We start from the raw sequence: 21,060 nt of genomic DNA on the forward strand, positions 1-21,060 counted from the left end.
AGTAAAGTCCTTATAGGGTGAGAAACGTTCTCAGGCAAAAGAGGCCAGAAACCTGCAGCCAGGGGGTGGGATTCTGAGACTTTTTTGGGGAGAAAAGTAACAGCCTGAGGGCTCCTTCTCTGGCTTTTGGGCAGATTTAGCCCTGGGCATGCAGGAGCAGCTTGATCAAGGTGCCCGGCCAGCTGTGCCAAGACTGCAGTCCTGCCTTGGAAGAGAGTTGGCAGCACCAGATGGATTTTTTGCAGCAAGGGAGGGAGGGTGTGGCAGGGGGAGCCTCAAGGTCTACCTCTCCTATCCCTATGACCATCATATAAAGGCACCCCCCCATGGCTGTCAGCTCTTCTAAAACCCCTTGAGAGCTGCTAGCACTTGTCAGGATCCCACTGGCAAAATCTCTCCCCCCTCCCCCCAGTTCCTGTGAGATCTACAAGCCCACTGAGGCTTAGAGGATGTCCTTAAATCCCAGTCCGGACTTCTTCCTTACATAGGAATTTAAAAAAAAAAAAAAAAGAACCAAAAAAACCCAAAACATTCAAAACAGGGATTTTCAAGGTCATGGGCTGGCTGGCTTTATGCCTGTAGAAACTTCATAGAAGCAGTTTAAAAGATTGACTACAAGTACGCTGCCAAATTTCTGTGAGTTGTAGGCTCATTTTGAATGCCCTTGTATAACTTCATATATAAAATGAAAATTCAAAAAAAAAATCAGCTCCCTCTAGCAGATTCTTTTGCAACACAAAGAATCATTCTGCTGATTGATTTTTGGTGGAAAAATAATTCTGCTTTTGCAAAGTGTTTGCTTAAAGTAGAGCCTAATTGTAGCTCCAGGGATCCTAGAAACAGCATATTGTAAACTATAGCTCATTATAGCAAAAGTTCTCTGGTTGAAAGTCCCAAGTCTTTGGACCGCCACCCCTTCCCCAAATTGTGAGGTCAAATTGGGGGGCGGAGGTGAGGCAGGGCAACAGTGGGGGCCCCCTCCTTGTCACTGAAGCATGTCGGCTCCGACAGAGGTCTGGGAGGAAAGTGCCAGGGCCAAGGCTGAGCTGATGGGCCTCGGTCATTCTTTCTTTTGTTCTACACCCAGTGGTGGCCACGGAGGGCAGAACCCACCACGCCAGGCACAGTGGGCAAATGAGTGGTTGTGTGTGGACGGATGGATGTGGCTGACAGGGTCCCCCCTGACCCGTCACCTCCTGAGCTCTAGGAGACTTGGGGGGCTGCTGGAAGGACATCAGCCTGGAAGGCCCGAGGCAGTATGAGCGAGGTGCCTGCTCGAGCTTGCCCTCCCTTGTTGCAGAGACCGTCCCTGGTCAGAACATGGTGGGGGCTGGGTCTCCTGATGCCAGAGCGCATGGGGAAGTGTCCCCTTTTTCTAGGCCCCGCAGGTTAGGTAGATGGTCAGGCCCACAGGGCCAGGACCAGAGGAGGGAGAGAGAAAGAGGGAGAATGGGGAGAGCAGAGAGGATATGAACCAGACAGAGGGACAGAGACAGAGAGAGACACACACACATGCTGGGGCAGGCCGGGTGGGCAAGGAGAAACAGAGAGACACAGAAGGTGATAAACAGAAAAGAGAAAATGTAGGGTTGGGGGAAAAGGAGAGAGACACACTGAAAGAGAGAGGGAAGGAGGGAGGGGAGAAACAGAAGAGGAGAAAGAGCAGAGAGGCTGTCAGAGGGAAGAAGAGAAAAAAGGGGAAAGAGAAAGAAGGAGAAAGAAACAGGAATGAGGGAGGAACGGGAATTTGGGACAGAAACAGAGACAGACAGCACGTAGGTAATTTCCACAGGGGATGGATTCACTCCAGGCTGAGGGTGGTAAAGCATTTTGGCTCTTCAGAGTTGAAATTTTCTCAGGACCTAGCCATGGTGCCTACCAGACACCTTGTAGGAGTCGCTCAAATAGCTGATGGAGGGAGGGAGGAGCATATTTCATGACATTCTCATATACACTTTAAAAATCTTTTTGGAAGAAACTGGTGCTATCTTGGTAGGAAACAAATTGTAACTTATTTGTATTTGACATTTCTCCGAATTCCAAGGAGGCTGATTTTTTTTTAATTTTTATTAGTTGTCAGCATTCTGCAAAATTTCTGTTTACATCCCTTGTCCATTTATCTAATGAGTTTCATGTTTCTTATTGATTTGTAATTGCTTTTTATATATGAAAGCCAACAATTCTTTGTCTTATTTGTGGCAATCTTTCTCCTCTAATTCACTGCGCACTTTACTTATTTTTTTTTGAAACTTCAGAATATGTTAATAACATTGCCAAAATTTTGGTTTTTTTTTTTACAGTGTTTTCCATTGCTCTAATACTTAAATAAATACTCAATCATTTAAAAAAGGGTAAGAGAGAGGGAGCGGGAGAAGGAAGGAGTGAGGAAGAAGGAGAAAGAAAGGAGACAAGGTAGAGGAGAGCAGACATAGAAAGAGGAAAAGAAAGCAGAAGGTAAAGGGAAAGGGGGGGTGGGAAGTCTGGCCAGAGTCAGAAATACAATCAGCCTCCTGACCCTCATGGTACCTCTCCACCAGCTTGGAGGCATCCAGAACCCTGGAGCTTTCTGGCTGTTCTGACACAACTTGACTTCACTGTGTTCCCAGAGAAGATCTGAGAGTGGCCCATGTTAGTCCTTAAATTGGAAATAAGCCACCACTCTGGCCTCCTGACAAACCAAGTCTTTGTTATTTGGTTGAGGGGCCATTCAAGAACCTCTGAAGATCTGCTGAGAAGGAAGCTAGGGGGAAGAGGCACAAAGGAAACTTCTGATTTCTCACTATGGGGGTGAGGTGGCTCAGAGTCTCTCTGAGACTTTCCTTTCCGGGAATGATCCATGGTGGTGGGCACAGACAGGGTCCCCAAGAAGATTTGTTTCTGGATTAGGAGCTGGTTAGGTCTTCTCAACCTGCTCCAAACATCTGTAACTTGAGGAATGTACTGCTGAGTACAAGGCCCCTGAGTACAACCTGCTCCAAACATCTATAACTTGAGGAATGTACTGCTGAGTATCAAGGCCCCAAGATCTAGTGGCTGCCCAGCCCTTGGGTACCATCTTGAAATGCTGTCCAGAACTTAGGTGCCATCTTGGAACGGGTCCCCACAATTTGGGTGCCATCTTGGACAGAATGGCTGCTCAGCCCTTGGGTGCCATTCTGGAATGGCTACCCACAACCCAGGTGCCATCTTGGAGTTGCACAATGATGCATGGTTTTTCAGGAGGCAGAGAGTCTTAGGACTGCCAGAAGTAAAAGACACACAAAGGGAGTCACAGGTCTGCAACTACAGGGCCTTCAGGCACAGGGTGGGAGTCTGAATTCTCATGCACATTCATTTCCTGGTTTTCTTTTCAGGGGGCTCTCAGAGAGACAGCGGTTGGGGTGGAGCTTATAGAGCAGAAGGAAGATGAGATGTCCCGGCAGGGCTATTCTACTGAAAGCAGCAGAGCGAGGGGTCAGTGACGCGGCTGTATGAGGAGGTAGAAGGTGGGGTCCCTTCTCCTTATTCCTCCACAGTAGACGTCATGCAAAAGCCAGTCGAAGCTCTTCCTGGAGGCATGCGGATGTCTCCCACTTCCCAGAGCCCACTCTCCCCATCTCTATGCCCTGAGAACACACTCCCTGATCCAGTGGGCAGCCCCACGCAGGAGGCAGGGGACAAAGAGGCAAGTCGAAGCCTCAGGAGGAGACTTACGTGAAGGCAAAGGCCACCAGGGCCCCACTGACCACTATGAAGTCAAGAATGTTCCAGAGGTCCCGGAAGTAGGCACCCTGGTGCAGGACGAGCCCCAGGTCGATCATCTAGGGTTGAGAAGAGATGGTGCTCAGACCCCTCATCCCACCTAGGGGATCGAGACTCACCTTTCCAGTCTCTGGGGGTGGGGAGGGGCACCAGGAGGGGGACATGGTGAGGCATGGGGACAGTAGCCAGAGGTCCTGGGGGAGTCCTGGGGGAGTACCTCTCCACCTCCTGAGAGGCAGTTCTGACTTGCTGGTTCTTAGGTCCAAACCTCGGGGTCCCCCTTGACTCCTCTTTGTCTCATTCCCCACATGGAATCCATTGGCAAACCTTCCAAGAATCTGCCCACTTTCTCCAACACCACACTTCTCCAATGCCCCCCATCATCCTCTGCCTGGACCAGTACGATCGCCACCTGCTCCTAGTTCTCTTGGCTCCCACCCGCCCTGCCCCTCCCTCAAGTCTGTCCTCCCCGAGGCCAGAGGGTGCCCGTGGGCATGGGCATGAGTCAAGTCCTTCCTCTGCTCAGAACCTTCCATGGCTCCCACCTCACTTGGGGCAAAAGTCAAAGTCCTCCCTGTGGCCCACAAGGCCCTGCAGGATCTGTCCCTGTCACTTCCCTGCTCTCATCTCCCTGCCCTGGTTTCCCTGCTCTCCTCACTCACCCCTTCCAGTCCTTGCTGCTGCTCCAACACACCAAGCATTTCTAATCCCCCAGGCAAGCCACCTGTGCCAAGGTGGCATTCTTGAGGGTGAAGTTTCCCTTGGATCCCTGGCTCTCTCAGCACTCACCTTGATCACCATCTCAAAGGTAAAGACGCCTGTAAAAACGTAGTCAAAATATCGCAGCACCTGTAGGGGATAAAAGCAAAGGGGCAGCAGATCACTGGTTTGCTCCAGCAGAGTCCCTATGAACCTAGTGATTGCCCAGTGGGGTGTGTGGTCTCCAGCAAAGTCCCCGAAGAACACACTTTCCCAAGTAGAGGAGGAAACATGGCTGCCACATACAGTTGGGCAGGATGTGCACTGCCCAAGGGCTCCCCCCATCCTGTCTGAGAGTACAGATTTGTATGTTGTGTATGAAACTGTCCAGCAGATGGCAGCAAAGTCCTAACAAAATCACTCAGGACGGTTGGCTTACCAGTGGGAAGGGCTTCTTATTTGCCCAAAGCTCAAATATAAAGTAAAGGTGGTCTTGGGGAAGTTGGGGAAGTTGGGGAAGGACTGCATCCCTGTTGGCGATGAGTCTGACCTCCCAATGCCCTTGACCTGTTGGGCCTCCTAGGTGAGAAATCAGAGGGTCTCCTAAACAGGACCAACCGTCTAAGTCAGATCCTGGGGGTCAAACTCACCACTGTGGTCTCCCACCCAGTTCTGCGGCCACATGCTCACCATGGTGGGGTGGTTCTCCCCTCACCCCCCGCCTTACACGGGACCAGGGCCGGGTGGTTTCTGCCTGGATGAGCACCGGTCTGCAGCCTGGCCCCTCCCGGGCCATGTCATGGCACGTCTCTGGTGTGACCTTCGTGTGAGGATGTGATTGTGCTGGCACAGTGTCGGGTAGGTGGCAAATGCAGGGGGGCTGACTCCATCAGATTCATGTTAGAAAAGAGCTGATATTTACTGAGCCCCACCACCAGAGGACGCCTGTGAGCAGCTGAGTTGGGTTCGCGTCCTTCTCTGCTCTAGAATCCTCTGTGGCTCTGATCCCACTTGACGAAAAAGCCATAGTCTTCCTGTGGCCCTCGGGCCCCGCCCCCCCCCCCCCCCAGAGGCCCCGAGCACTCTGCCAGGTCATCTCTATGCCCTCACCTCCTCTCACTCCCCTTTGCTCTCTCTGTTCCTGCCACCCTGTCTTCACCTCAGGACCTTTGCACAGGAGGCTACTTCTGCCTGGAATGCTCCTCCCCACATCCCACCAGATTCCCTCTCTCTCCTCCTTTATGGCTTGGCTCATATATCACTTTCTCAGTGCCACCTTGCCCTGCCTGTTTCAATCCTACTTCCTGGTGCTTGTGATTTCCCTTAACGAGTCTACCACCCACCCTTGCAAATTATTTGTTATAATTTGTTAGAGTTATTAGTAATCTCATTGCCCATGTGCCCTACCCGATGTCAGCCCCATGAAGGCATGGATGTTTGGCTGTCCCTGTAGCGTCTCTGGCTCAATATCCAGGCCCAAGCATACAGCTGGCACTCAAGAAATGTTTGTTGAATGAATGCATGAGTAGCTGGAACTGTACTGGGTCCTGTGGGCAGTGGGCTCTGTGATCTGTGTGGTTGCAACTCACATTCCCGTTATGTGTGGTGCTCGAAGGACCAGCAGGGACCAGAGTGGCCAGGATGGCTGGCTTCCTCAGGTGGGGCGACAGGGGCAAGGGGCTGGAAGTATCTGGGTGCAGAGAAAGCATTTCAGGAGCACTGGGTGGAGGGCTCAGCATGGCCCAAGACCTGGTGCTCTGTGAGCTCTAGGAAGGCAGCGACCATTTCATACCCTGTCAATCCTTGATGCTTAGCTCTGTGCCTGGCACATACTAGTTGCTCACTTAGTAATAACTAAACAAAGCAATGAATGAAAGGCCGAGAGGGAAAACCGGAAGGCAGGGAGTGGGGGAAGGGCAGGCCAGGTGGTCAGGGGAATCTCATTCTGAAGAACTGAATGAATTAGATCGGGCAAGAGGAAATCAAGAGACCAACAAATTAGGTTTGACTGTATCGAATATGGCGATCCTCTGACCTCTATGCATGGCAATTTCCTGTGGTTCAGTTTAATCCAACAATGTTCTCAGACTCATTTATCCTGGGGAAATGCAAATCAAAGTTGCAGAGAGATTCCGCTCCATACCCACCAGGTCTGCCAAGCATGAGAGTCTCCAGCACCAAGTGTTGACAAACCCGTGGAGCAGCGGGAGACCCCTATGCTACCCATGCCAGTGTCACTGTATCGTCCCGCAAACGCCTGGCTGCATCTAGCAAGCCTGACTGTGTGCAAATTCTCTGATCCAGAAACTGCGCTTATGGTTTTCTGCCCTGGAGAAAATCATGCCCACGCATCCCCTCAGCCCGGGCACCGCAGTGCCACCCCCACCAGCCAGCGACTGAGCCTTCTCCCATCTCCTAGAGTCGGCAGGGGGTTTGCTGACCCCTTTCGGGATGCCCCCTCCCGGGCCTGGCTCCCTGCTGTCCCTGGGGGAGAGCGGGCAGCAGGAGATACCAGAGCACAGTCCCAGCCCTGCCCTGGTACTAGTTTCTTCTGGGAGCCTTGTTCTAATTCTTCCCTTCTGACTCCCCCATCGCCCTGCCAGGCCTGCAGAGGAAGGGAAAGTGCAAGGTAAGCTGCTGTCGGGCATGCTTGATTTATGGGGCTTGGCAGCCTCGCCAGGCTCCTAACCTATTTAGCGAGGGTGGCAGGGCCCAGCTCCCAGCGGACAAGATCCCTTTGGCTCTGGGTGGGGCGGGGGGGGGGCAGCGATGGGGGGCAGGAAGGAGCTGGGGCAGAGGCTGCTGCTGCCAATCTAGAATCTGCCACGCCCCCGCCTGTTCCCCCTCTCAACCACAGGCACACACTCATTCTCGCTTGGCAGGACTCAAGGGGAGCCGTGCACACAGTAGGTGCTCAATAAACAGAGACGGTTGAAGGAAGCAGCGGGAGCCCTAGGGGAGGCAGAGTTGGAACTGTGCTGTGTGATCTTGACCGGGTCACTTAGCCTTCCTGAGCCTCAGTTTCCCCATCTGTCACATGTGGGGATACCTGGGAGAGCTTACACGCCAAGTGCCTGGGGTTGTGCCTGGAATACCGCAAGCACTCAATTAACAGGATCCGCTCACAGACCCTGGACCCCTAAAGGGAGAGCTTTTGAGCTCTCCAGAAAGCTACAAGTGTAGGCTGGGTTTCCTGAGTCAAAATAGTCCTTTCTTTCGAAGCTCATGTCCAAACCCAGAAGTCTGTTTGGTGAGACCTGGCTGCCGAGGGGATTGGCCGTGGGGTCCCGTGCCTGCGTCCTTCCTACCTGCCGGGCACAGCATGGGTCCCTGCATGTAATGCCAGCCTCACTCCCTCTCGGAAGGATTCCAGCAATTTCCAGCCCCACCCGCTGGAGGCCACCTTTTCCCCGGCCAAGTGCACAGAGCCATTGCCTCCTCAAGGAGCAGCCTGCCCCCAAGCACATCAGAACTTCCCCTCCCAACCAGTGGCTGTGCCGTGCCCAGGGCTGTGCCCAGGGCGTACCCCTGACATGCCTTCCACCATGGCAATCAGCTTTTAGGGTGCAGGGCAGAGGAGCCTGTAACAGAGGAGCCCGGCCAGGAAGGGGTCTGTGGGGCGGGACTCACATTGTTTCGTGGTGCGTTGGGCTGCACGGGGTCCTCAGCTGCCAGGGCAATGCTGCTCATGGCGATGACCATGAGGATGCACATCTCAAAGTAGCGCAGATTCAGGATGTAATGGCACAGGCGGCGCAGGCTGTTGGGGACAGGTGGGCGTGCAGAGGTCCACTGAGATTGTGGGCTTACAAACCCTTTCCTTCTGTGATCTCCTTATGTCACCTACCACTCCCCGAGACCTCTAATGCCCAAGGTCCCATGCCCAACAAAGTATCAAGATTCTCCATCTGGGGGCCCTCATGGGGGTCATGGAACCCCAAGAAGGTAGGGGGGCCCCCAGCCAGGGAAGATATTCACAGGCCCTGTTAAGTTCCTATCACTTCCAAACAACCCTCTTGGAAAATCGTGATTCCCAGACTGAGTTGAAGAAATATTATCCCTGACTCTGTAGGAGATGAAAATTTCTTCTTCTTCTTCTTTTTTTTTTTATTGATTGAGTGACCTTAGGCAAGTTACTTATCCCCTCTGTGCCTCAGTGCTTTCATCCACGAAATGGCCATAATCATGGTGCCTACCTTACAAGAATGTGAAGATCAAAAATGTTAATATATGCCTGGCACATAGTAGGGGCTCCAGAAAGTTACTGAAGTTATAAATCGCAGGCCTTAGCAGAGCCTTTGATGTGGTAATGGGATAGTACATTAAGTACCTAATCTCTTAAGTGGAGCTAATAATATTTATAAATATGTCATAAAGTTGTGTGGATGGCAACAAAGCTGAGTGGGTAAGAACAGGGATGCTGGCATCGGTCTGTTTGGAATCTTCCACTCGCCTGCTGTATGACCTTGGACAGGTAACTTCACCTCTCTGGGCCTCAGTTACTTCATTTGTTAAATGGGCATAAGCATAGGACAAATCTCATGGGGTTATTATAAGAATTTTTTTTTTAATTTGTAAAGCACTCACAACAGTGCCTGGCACTAAATACCATATAAATGTTTTCCTAGTAAACCCAAATAAAAAAGGAAGCGCATAAGATGAGACTCAAGAGTCTCAAGAGGAAGATTATAGAAAGTAGTTCTCGCCCAGTTTCTCTGACATGATTTTTCTTTGTCAGGAAGCATTTTGAGGGACCAGAGATTCAAGAAATATCCTTTGGAAAAATGCAATCCTTAAAGAAGTCATGGTGAGACACATGTAATAACTTTCTCTCCTAAATAATCTATCCTCCTCAAGGATGCCCAAGACAAAGGGCTATGGAACTCAGAGACCATCCGCCTAGAATCCAAATCCTTGCAGACCAGAGGTTAGGAGCAAGAGCTCAGGGACCAGGGCCGCCATGTATAATTGTATAGGTTGCACACTGCATAAGGCAACCATTTCCTAGGGGTGCCTCTCACATTACAGATGGTGTAGATTTGAATATTTATGATAATGATTTCTAGCTGATGGCCAGAAGGGGTCTTTCCCCCCCAAATCAGTACTTTATGAGAAATTTCTCTCTTACAGGACTTAAGAAAAGGGCATCATTTTTTTCATTTGCTCAAAAATCCCCTATGGCCTAATGGTGATCTTGGAGGCCACTCTCCCCATTACCCTCTGTGTGGGCCTGCCCTCTGGCTTGACTTCCACCAACCCAGTGGGAGCCCCAGGCCCCCTGCCCTGGCCACAGGCCATACTCACGGGTTGGTCGTAGAGAGGATAAACATGGAGCTGTAGGGAGGCATGGGCTTGGGGCCGTCTTCCCCAGGGTCGTCTTCTTCCTCCTCCTTCTTCTCTTCCTTTTTTGGCAGTGGGTCTGGGTTGGCGTTTTTGTTCACTGTGGGGACAAGAACCGACACAGGGCTCCCTCCATGATTTCCCATAAGCCTCTGGGCTCCCGTCTGCTCCCCAGAGCAGACAATAAGCAGCTGACGTTTATAAAGTGCCTACAATGCGCCAGGCACCACATTAGGCCATTAAGTACTCACATGACCCTGTGAGGTTGGTACTTTATGATCTCCACTTTACAGAGGATGAAACTAGCACAGAGAGGTGAAGCGACTTGCCTAAGGTCACATGGCTGGGATGTGGCAAAGCTGGGATTTGAACCTGGTCCCAGAGTGCCTGCTCTCAACCACCCGATAGCCTTGAGTCTGGTGGGATGTTCACAGGATGTTAACACAAACCTGCCCTCATCCCGTTGGATCTTCATACCATCACTTGGAGGCAGGTAGCATGAGGCCCGATAGACCCACTTTACAGATGATAATACTAAGCTCTCCCTTTGTCAAACTGCAGGGTCTCCCCCCATGAATACCGCTCTCTTGATGGCAAGGGCCACTACCCTTCCAAGCATTGATTCTGCAGCCTAACCTTGCTATGTGTCTGTGGGCAGGCTGAGTTTCTCTGAGCCTCAGTATTTTCATCTATAAAATGGGCACAATGACAGGATCCACCTTATAGAACTATGGTGAGTGTTTATCAAGCAAACTCACGGAAATCTCCTGCACAGAGCCGGCACTAGAGAAACCGGGTTTTTGTTACCATCTTCGGGAATAACTAGCTCAGTGGGCCATTTCTAAATTCTCACTGCTTCTCTGACCCCAATCTTACATGGTGGGGGGCTTGGAGGGAGGTCACAAACTGCCAATCCCCTCAAGGGCCTAGACCTGCACTGTACAACACTTGAACAGTGGCTACTCCAAACCTCCATACGTTGTACATGTAAAACACACCGAATTTCTAAGAGTACAAGACAAAGAACATAAAGTAGCTGGTTAATAACGCTAAAAATGTTGATTACACCTTGAAGTGGATACAAATAAATAACACTTTGGGTTAAATGTGATTAAAGTTCCTTTCACCTATTTCTTTTTTGTTTTTGTTTTTTTTTAAGGGAGGGGCACGGAGCAAAGGAGAGGGAGAATCCTAAGCGGGCTCCACTCCCAGGGCAGAGCCTGACGCGGGGCTCGATCTCACGACCCTGAAATCATGACCTGAGCTGAAATCAAGAGTCAGACGCTTAACTGACTGAGCCACCCAGGTGCCCCTCTTTTCTTAAATCACTCCTCCTTCTCTCCTTTCTTTCTTTCAATATGGCTACTGGAAAGTTTAAAACTACACACGTAGCCCATCTCGCATTTCTTTCGGACAGCGCTGGTCTGGGGAATCATCTGATGCCCCCTCGATTTCCATTAAAAGGATCCACTGCTTGTCAAACACAGTGGCTTCCTGGCTTCCTTATGGGAATATGCGATGCAAGCAATATCCCTAAACCTCCTCAGGGGCCATGTGCCCGGCACTGCAGCATATTATCTCATTTAACCCTCCCAGCAGTCCCGTGGGGCAGGAAACCACATCTATACCCATTTTGAGAGGAAGAAACTGAGGCCAGAGAGGTAGGGTCACTGACTAGGGTCACCCAGCCAAGCCTGCAGGGATTGGGTCCAGGCAGTCCTGCTCACCCTGTCGGCCCCAGGGACACCGGGTGCCCCCCCCCCCGGTGACGGGGGGTGGTGGGGGGTCTCACCTTGGACGACGGTGTGGTTGAGGGGGGGCGGGCAGGCCGGGGGGATGTCCACCGTGGTGTGGTCGGGTTTCCTGGCAGTCTTTGCTGAGTTGGTCTGGGTGCTGCTGGGGTTGGTGACGATAAGGCTGTTTTCAGGGGTCTTGGGGAGGCCTGGGTCGGACGGGTCCCCCGGGTTGTTGGGTGTCCGGCGGCTGGCGGCATTCTGGGGGTTGGTGGCCGCGGCAGGCGGGGCCAGTGCCGGGCCGGGGTCGGTGCTGTTCCCGGTCCTGGCGGGGCTCTGGGGCAGGCCAGGGCGGCTGAGGCTGTCGTGGGTGCCGGCCGACCCCGAGGTGGCCAGCTTGTTGTTCCTCATGTTGTCGATGTCCTCAGCCAGCGGTGGCTCTTGGCGGCCCAGGTCCTGCTGGATTGGCCGGGTGGTCGACAGGTTAGGGCCCGACACGGGGACCCCGGGCCCCTGGTTCTCTCTGTGGAAGGCAGGCCAACGAGAAAGGACCCATAACTGAGTTAGAATAACAGATCGAACGTTCTGGACCCTGCCTTAGCTTCTGCCCTTCAAGGGGCACTCTTGGACCCAGAGAGGCCACGTCCCGGAGCTCCCCAGGGCCTCACACAAGAGGGGCCCGGCTGACTCCTGCTCAGAGATCACCACCCCACGTAAGTGTAATGGCCCGCCCCTCCGGGTTTCAGTGTGGTGTTTCTCCTACTGTTTCCTGGGGGACGAGGCTACTCCCGTGGGGAGAAACCCGAGGGTAAAATAACTTTTTGCCAGAGCCTGGCTTCCTCCACCTCGAAGCTCCCTGCCTCTGCCTACAGGCCCCTCGGGAGCTCCTGGGCGGGACTGGGGCTCACAGTGTTTTCAGGGGTGCTAAAGCAGACACGGGGCCACCATCTCTTTAGGGGTAGAACTGCCTCATGGCTTAACGTGCCTGAGGTATTTATGTCCTCTCCCAACATTCCAGTTAGGGAGAGCATGCAGTACATGCAAGTAAACATAATAAATAATAATAAACGTAATAACAGCAAATGCTCCAGTAACAAAGCTCTCAGTGCTGCTCTAAGCACTCGGCTTATAAGAACCCCTTCATCCTCAGCCCCATGAGGAGCAATTACTAGCCCCGTTTTCCAGATGAGGACACTGAAGCTCAGCGAGGTTAAGTCTCTTATCTAAGGCCACACAGCTGGTAAATGAACATGATAATTTTTCATGGGGATACAAGCGTGATGAGCATTCCAGGCAGAAGGAACAGCCAGGGCAAAGGTCCTGAAACAGGGACAAGCTTGTTGAGTTTCAGGAGGCTGGTGTGGCTGGAGGTGGATAGTGGGGGAGACAAGCTGGGTAGGAGTTTGGTGCCTCAGCTACTCAAATGGTTAACACTATGCAGATGGACAGGAGAAGAGTCTGAGTGTTCGGTGCAACGGGGGAGGAGAGAAAAATGTTAACAGTCCTGGCTGGGCTTTTTCTACCCCAATGCCCTTTGGGACATCCGCTCTTCGAGCCAAGTGGTTAATTTTTGTCTTTCTTGTTCACAGCTGTGATTCCGGTGCCCAGAACGGGGCCTGGCACATGGCAAATGTTTGGTCACTTTTCATCACATAATAAGCAAATGCCCCCATTTTTCAGAAGAGGATGCTGAAGCCCAGAAGTCCCACAGGCCCAGACCTCCCATCAACCCCTGCCTCCTCCCATCTGCACACTCACCCCTAGCTTGCCAGACACCCCAGAAGCTGTGGCCCCAGTGAGGGTGGCTGGGCTCTGGAGCCTGTCTGGTGCCTCCCGGCTGCATGTCCGTCCTCAGCTGGCCTCAGCTCTGCCTGCCTGCGCCAAAGCGGATCTGGCTCCCAGTCAGCTCCCTGAGAGTTTGGTCCCCAAGTTTGCTGTTTGCTTTCAGATGCCCCTTTAGACCCTCGGTCCTCAGATGAGGGGTCTCATCCTTCCCTAGCTCCTGGGCGCTGTCCCTGGCAAGTCTGTTCCCTGGAAACCCCAGGATATTTGTGGTTTATAACCTCAACGACATCTCTCCCTGGAGGGCTTTGCAATCTGAAACTTATCTCTCGGGCTCTTCTTAAAGGCAACCCCAGTTCTGCTTCCTCTATCCTCTACTTCTTGTTATAGCTCACGTGTACTGAGCACCTGCCGTGGGCCAGGCTACACACACCAGCTCTTCCAGTCCTTAGAATCACTGTGGGCAGGGGGCAGTACTGTTAGTCCCATTATGCAGATGAGGAAACTGAGTCCTGGAGAAGCCAAGTCATAGCAGAAGACGATTTTCTGAGGTTGCACATGTTCATTGACCCCCTGGGAGATCAGGTGCAATCGCAGGCATCAAAGCCCAAGCCCAATCTGGAACCCTAAATCCACCTAACACTTCCTCGTTTCAATTTTGCATTTTAACTCGCCAAAGTCCACAGTGTTTTTAGGAAGCAGAAGAGAGACGAGGTAATTTATTTTCAGACTTGTCTCTCTGAGGCTGCAGGGGGCGAAGGACAGGCCCAGCCGGTTTTCTCACTTCTCAGTCACATGAGTGGACCAGACTGACCTGGCTTTGAGTCTCAGCAAAGCCCCTCACTAGCTGTGTGACCCTCTGTAGTTTGATTAACTTCTCTGAGCCCCAAGTCCCTTGTCTTTAAATTGGGGCTAGAGTAGCAGAACCTTCCCTATAACTTGGAGACTACAGTGGGGATCCTGAAGCTGAGTTGCTACATAACCACTGGCAAGTTACTCAGCATTGTTCCTCATCCGTCACAAAGGCGTGGTAACCTCCTTGGGTCCCTGTGAGGATCAGGTGTAAAAATGACTCCTGGACCCAGAACCCGATGGAATCTTCCCTGCCTGGTTTGGAACCTTTCTGGGACCAGTGACCCTTTATCCTTCCCAGTGTCTCCCTTTTGGAATAGGAGTCTCTACCCTGTGCCCGTCCCACCCCCGTATTCTGGGGGCAGAGAATTTGTCTTCTAGTTCATGTCCACAGATGGGAGGGGATTTGGCCTCCAAATGGATCATACCCAGAGTCTCACCCATACCCAACTTAGATGATGGGATGTAGGATTTCTGAGCTGATGTTGTAACAGGCTAAGACTTCTGGGGATGTTGGGATGGGGTGAGTGTATTCTGCAAGTGAAATGGACATATATCTTGGTGGGGGGAGGAGCCAGAGGGCAGACTATAGTGGTCAGAATGGTGGCCCCTCAAAAGATACGTCCACCTGGAAACCATGAATGTGGCCTTATTTGGAGAAAGGGCCTTTGCAGATGTAATTAGGTTAAGGATCGTGAGATGACGGGAGCCTACGTGGCTCAGGTCATGATCCCAGGGTCCTGGGATCAAGCCCCTGAGTTGGGCTCCCTGCTCAGTGGGAAATCTGTTTCTCCCTCTCCCTCTGTCCCTCTCCTCCCGCCTCCCCCCCCCACCCCGCCGCTTGTGCTCTCTCCTTCTCACTCTCAAATAAATAAATAAAAACCTTAAAAAAAAAAAAAGGATCGTGAGATGAGGTCATCCCAGATCAGGGTGGGCCCTGAATGCAATGACCAGTCCTCGGAAGAGAAGGAGAGAGGACACAGAGGGGGAGGGGTGCAAAGCGGGAGGCAGAGTGTGCAGTGATGCGTCTATCGGCCCGGGAGGACCGAGCCCCCAGCACTGCCAACAGCCCTGGGAACCTCGGACAGTGGGTGCCTGGACAGCGAGCATCAGCTGTAATGGCACGGGTAGGCAAGGTCTACACCTATATATCCCCAACGTCTGACGCAGCCCACAAATAAGTTCCTAATTCGAACCCACTCCTGGTCCTTTGTGAGAAGTTGTCCATGAGATGAAAATCTGGCTGGCACTGTTTCCTCATTGTTCCTACAGATTTTTTTTTTTTTTTTTTTTTTAAGAGAGAGGTATCCCTAGCACAAAGCAGGTTCGGGTAAATTACTATTTCAAGGAGAACCTAGCTCCTTCGGGCACCACGTAAAGAGGTTATACTAAAGAATACAGTGGCTGAGACCGTGGCACACCTCACGGGGACGTCAGCCTTGCGCCCAGGACCGAGAGCATCTTGGCTCCCTCTGCCACCTCTGTCTGCTGCAAGTCGGACCAAGCTCAGCCTGCAGAGGCCTCACATCTAGTCTCCAGGAGGCTTCACTGCCAAGCATCTCCAAGGAGAACTCAAAAGGGGCAGAAAACTTTGAAGTCAGGCCCCTTCCCCCCTTCCCTCTTGGGGATGTGCATCATCTGCCCGGAATAGGCAGCCGGTTGCATAACCCTGCCCTGCACCGCGTCCCTCTGCCAGCTAATCACTTCAGCATCCTTCTCCCAAGGGCTATGGACACCTTGCCCAGGGCGTGCTCAGGCCCCCAGGTGCAGAGGATGGTCCCGCTTCCTGATGCCACCATGTCCTAAGGACCTATGTGTATTACCTCGTTTAATCCCCACAGCCACCACCACTGGAGGTGGGATTAGGATCAGGCCCATTTCACAGATGAGGAAACTGAGGCCCAGAGAGGCAAAGGCCATTGCCAGGTGTCACCCAGCCGGGAAAGGGCTGGGCTGGACTCTGGTCTTACAGATTCTAAGGCAGGATAGACTCCATGAGGCTCAGAGGTCCAGGATCTCCTCTTGCTCTTTCTGGGGAGTGGGTTTCATGGTGATGGCAGCAGGTGGAACTAGGGCTCAGAGAGCCCAGAGGTTAATTCCGGGGTGGCGCAGGTCTTGGCAAGAGCTGCCCCTACTCAGCCATGTCCAGCAGGAGGCACTGCCCGGGTACGGGGAGTGGCAGCCGCTCTGGGACCCGCAGGGTTTTCCTGGGAGGTGGGGAGAGCGCTACATTCGCTTTGGTCGCCCTGGGGTGCCACTGGGCTCAGCCACCTGGGGTGGGGGATCTGGGGTCAGTGGCTGCTGAACGACGTAGAATGAATGAAATAGAATGTGCTTCTGTCCACTTTTCACTGGGGTGAGCTTGTGAGAGCTTCAGGGGGCCATTTAAAGCTGGGGAGGAGATGAAGGTGTAATCGGGGGAGAGGCAGAGGGAACGGAAAGAGAGCAATTATATATATATATATATATATATATATAAAATCAATGTTCTGGTGAATGAAAAACACAGTGCGGGTCTGGGAAAAGGCTTAGGCAATGATAAAAAGGAAAAATGCAAGTGGCAGAGCCCTTAGGCAGGGCCACTGGCTTGTCACCATAGAGACCTGAAATGTCTTTTTAGTATATTATATTTGTGAATAAAGTTTTCTCTTGCCCATTTTTTTTTTAAGTAGATGAATGCCTCGTCTTGGATTTTTTTCTCTAGAAGTGTCTGAATCCTCATGAAATTTTATTTCCAACGAGCATTAGAACCTTTTCATAAGCCAGGAGAGTAAAGCCTCCCCTGGCCAGGGCATCTGGTGCGTCCATTACCAAGGGAATAGCAGCGCCCTCCTGATGCAGGTCTGGGGGTGGCCGTGGGGAGGAGGGGGCAGAGGCCACCTGTGGGATTCAGGAAAGCTGCATTCTTATCACACTGCTGCTATTAGCCGGCTGCCCTTGGAGAAAATCCCTTCCTCTCTCTGGGCCTCAATTTTCCCATCTATGAAAGAAAGGAGCTGGAGTGGTGACTCTAAAGGCTATGCATATAAAGTTGTTTTTTTTTTTTTTATGTCTGTCGATGAGAAAAAACAATTTTTTTTTAGAGAGGGAGGGAGAGAGGTGGGGGTGGGGCAGAGGGAGAGAGAGAATCTCGGGTAGACTCTATGCTGAGTGGAGAGCCTGATGCGGGGCTTGATCTCACGACCTCGAGATCATGACCTGAGCCAGAAACCAGAGTTGGACGCTTAACCCACTGAGCCATCCAGGTGCTTCGATGAGAAAATCTTAACAGTATGAGTGATAATAATAATAGTAATAGCTAACACTTCCTGAAAGCTTGCTGTTACCACTACTACACATAGTTAGCATATATTGAGTACGTAGTAATAATCTTCACAGTGATAACAGTTAACATTCACTGAGTACTTATTATACGCCAGGCACGATTCAAAGCATTTTACATGTATTAACTCGGTTGAACCTTCTGCTTACCCTAGGCGGTAGGTACCACTCTCATCCCCACTTTACAGATGAGCCAACAGAGGTGCACAGAGGGGAAGGGACATACTACAAGTCACACAGGCGGGAGGTGACCGGCAGGAGTGTGACCTCCGGCTCCAGAGTTCTTGCCCTTCACCACCAGGCTGTGCTGACATTCTGTCCCTGTCACCCAGGCTCCTTCAATCACAGGAGTCATGTAACCACAAGGATGACAATAATAGTAATACTAGCAGTAGTGAGAAGAACGGCGCTGGTGAATCACGGGTCCTTAATTATCGAGTCATGTTCTAAATACTGTATTCCACCTAAACATCCTTTCTGTGGCTTCTCCTTGTCCTTAGAGGATTCAAGGTCCTGCTGACCCATCACTGTCCCTTCCATTTCTTTGTCTGCCACTCTCTCCTCACCCTCCAAACTGCAAACTGGCCTCCTTCTGGTCTACCTCAGGGCCTTTGCACATGCTGTTCTTAGCCTAGAAAACTTTACTCCCTTCTCAGATTGTTCCTGTTGGGAGCCTGCCCTGGGCACAGGGGGAGGGGGAGAGAGAGAATCTCGAGCAGACTCCTCACTGAGCACAGAGCCTGATGTGGGGCTCGATCTCACAACCCTGAGATCATGACCTGAGCTGAAACCAAGAGTTGGAAACTTAACGGACTGAGCCACCCAGACACCCCTTGTATGTTTTAAATACACACCCCATTTTCCCAGAATGCAGCTACTGGACACATTAAAGGAAGACTAGACTCTATTTCGTAAGGAACTTCAGCAAGAGGGGTGTTCCAGTTTGGAAAATCTCAACACTGGTGGCAACTCCCTCATGTCACCTGAGTTGCCCCACCTGGAGCCAGCCAGCATCAGGAGCTGTCCCATTCACGGTGCCTCTGCACACAGGGCCCCACGTCACTTCACTCTGCCCTCTAGACCCTCCTTACTCAAAGTGTGGTCCCCGGACCAGCATCAGTCTCACCTGGGAGCTCCTAAGAAATGCAGAATGTCAGGCTGCACCCAAGACCAACTGATTTAGAATCTGTATTTTAATAAGGTCCCTGGGGATTCACATACACATTCAATTTTGGTAAGTGCTGGCCTAGTGCCTATGTCATATAACAAAGCCACTTAAACACATCATTAAAAAATCAATATGATACCCTCGTGGTGATATAAACAAAGACTAACAGGACATCAGTGAATATAAGAACAATGTCTGTTTCAACATGGTTGGGCTTCTCTATGTAGAATTACTACAGGACTGTTGCAAAATATTAAGAAAACAAGGACGCCGTTTCCTACTGGGTAGGGCGCTGGCCTGGAAGAAGCCTCCAAAAGCTTCAGCCCTGCTCTCAATTCAATTCTGAGGGCCTTGAGTGGCTTTTCAAATCCCTCAGGAACAGCCATCAGGTAAAAAAGATGGTTGACTCATTAACAGCTAAAAATGGTCTACATTTACCAAGCACTTCCGTGTCCTCTGCTCGTCTCCGGGCCTTTTGCTGGAATTATCTCTTTGAATTCCAGCAATGACCCAATTTGATCCCACCATCTCCATTATACAGACTGAGAAAACAGGCCCAGAGATGTGAAGTCACTTGCCCAAGGTCACACAGCAAGCGCATGGAAGAGCTGAAGAATTCGGTGGTGGGGGGAAGGGGGGATTTCTCATAGATTTTCCCTGAGACGCACAAGGGCGAAATGGTGAGCCTGCAGCCTCTGGCGGCCAGCCCAGACGGCCTAGGTTCAGGCCACTTCATACCCGGGCGGCCCTGGGCCAGCCGCTCCGCCTCTCGGTTCCCCATCCGTGACAGTGGGGTCTACCGCAGAAGGCTGAGACGCTCAACAGGTGCGGGCTACCCCGCAGGCGCCACGTTGGCGCTTAGCTTTATTACCGCTCTTGTCACCGGCCACAGCTTAGAGACCCCCCACCCCCACTTACTTCCTCCTCCGGTGCCGGCGCTCCCTGTCCTCCCTCCGCGCGTCCGCCTCATACGTGGCCGGAGGGCCGTGCCGGTGTCGCCGCCTCCGCTCGCCGCCGTCGGGCCCGTCGGCGTCGCCCTCACCGCCCCGCGCCGGCCGGCTGCCCTCGCGGTGCCTGGACCTCCGCTCGGCCTTGTCCTCCGCGCCGTCGTCAGCCGGCCTGCGGTGGACCCGGTGCCGGCGCGGCTCCCCGTCGGCGCCCGTGCGGGGCGAGCTGCTCCGGCTCTCCCTGCTGGCGCCCTGGCGGTGCGCGTGCCTGCGGTGGGGGTCCCCGGCCTTGCCCCGCTCGGCCTCGCCCTCCCAGAAGCCCGGCTGCTCCAGGCTGCCCTCCCGGGCGTGGTGGTCCGACTCGCGGCCGTAAGGCCCTTCCCGGCTCAGCTCGGCCTCCTGGCTGCCCGCCCAGGGCCTGCGGGGGTCCAGGCCCACCGAGCCGCTGGGGTCCCGGGCCCGGTCGTGGTAGCGGGCCTGTTTCCTGAGGAAGTCCTCGGCCCGCTGCTGGCCGAGGCGCTGGTCCACCGTGGGCTCGGCCGCCCGGCTCTTGTTGGTGTTGTTGTTGCGGTTCTCCTGGGGATCGACCACCAGCGGCCGGTCCAGGTGGGTCTTCATGTCCGGCCGCAGGTGCCGGGCGTAGGAGGCCTTCCAGCGCTCGTCCGGGTCCATCTCGTTGTACAGGGCCTCCCGGCTGGCCAGCAGATTCTGCTTCCGCATCTCGCTCGTCCGCTGCTCCCACACCGACTTGGTGGGCTTCTGGTTCTTCTGTTGCTCCTTCCTGCAAGGGGAGGGTGCAGGGCTTAGAGCACCCCCCCCTCCCCGGGCACTGTGGCCGGCTCAGGCCGCTCCGACTGAGGGGAGTCTCAGCCCAGTGGGCGTCTCAACCCAGGTGGTCTTGACCCAGGGCACATGGACGCTCAGAAGGGTATCTTGGCCTGGCTTGGGTATCTCCGCCCAACCAGGTGTCTCAGCCTGTGCAGAAAACTTAACTTGGTTGGACATCCTGGCCTAGCAAGCGCCTTGGCCCAGATGGGTGTCTCGATCCAGTGAGGTGTCTCAGTCTGACTGCGTATTTTGTCTAGTGGCGGAGGTCTGAGCCCAGATGGGCGTCCCTGTTGTCCTCTCTACTCTTTGCAAATTGTAGCACATGACCCCCTGGGGGATATAGCCTTGACCTTCAAACTATTTTAACCTCTGAGACAGCCAATCATAATGGACATTGGCCTGGGAGCAGGTTCTGGAATCGTCCACGGTGCCTGCATGAGCCTTCAGTTCTGGGTCACGGGAGGTCTGGGTGGTCCCAGGGAGAGCCCGGGTGGGAACTTGGGAGTCTGGGGGGCAGCGCCTCTTTATCTGCGGTTGCCTGTTCACCCACAGGGCCACTGCTGGAGTGCCCACCAGGCTGGAGCCCAGCCCGGAGGATACAGGCTTTTCCAGGATTTCTGTGTGCATTGATAGTTTTATACAGACCATC

The 21,060-nt window shown here is 52.9% G+C and overlaps 1 protein-coding gene across 11 annotated transcripts in view; it reads right to left on the reverse strand.

Annotated features, from left to right (window-relative positions):
* Positions 1-21,060, reverse strand: part of CACNA1A (calcium voltage-gated channel subunit alpha1 A) — a 210,364-nt gene that overhangs the window by 52,044 nt on the left and 137,260 nt on the right. For 8 of the 11 annotated variants that reach the window (XM_027586362.2, XM_027586361.2, XM_027586359.2 and 5 more), the window contains exons 19-24: positions 19,555-20,364; positions 11,573-12,036; positions 9,745-9,880; positions 8,071-8,200; positions 4,531-4,590; positions 3,694-3,800 (exon numbers count right to left, since the gene is read on the reverse strand). In XM_027586362.2, coding sequence (XP_027442163.1) covers positions 3,694-3,800; positions 4,531-4,590; positions 8,071-8,200; positions 9,745-9,880; positions 11,573-12,036; positions 19,555-20,364 — 1,707 coding nt within the window. The remainder of the gene's footprint in view (positions 1-3,693; positions 3,801-4,530; positions 4,591-8,070; positions 8,201-9,744; positions 9,881-11,572; positions 12,037-19,554; positions 20,365-21,060) is intronic. The other 3 variants (XM_027586366.2, XM_035722017.1, XM_027586365.2) reach the window with 1 other exon arrangement.

Source organism: Zalophus californianus, chromosome 1 (assembly GCF_009762305.2).
Source record: "Zalophus californianus isolate mZalCal1 chromosome 1, mZalCal1.pri.v2, whole genome shotgun sequence".
NCBI classification, from domain to species: Eukaryota; Metazoa; Chordata; class Mammalia; order Carnivora; family Otariidae; genus Zalophus; species Zalophus californianus.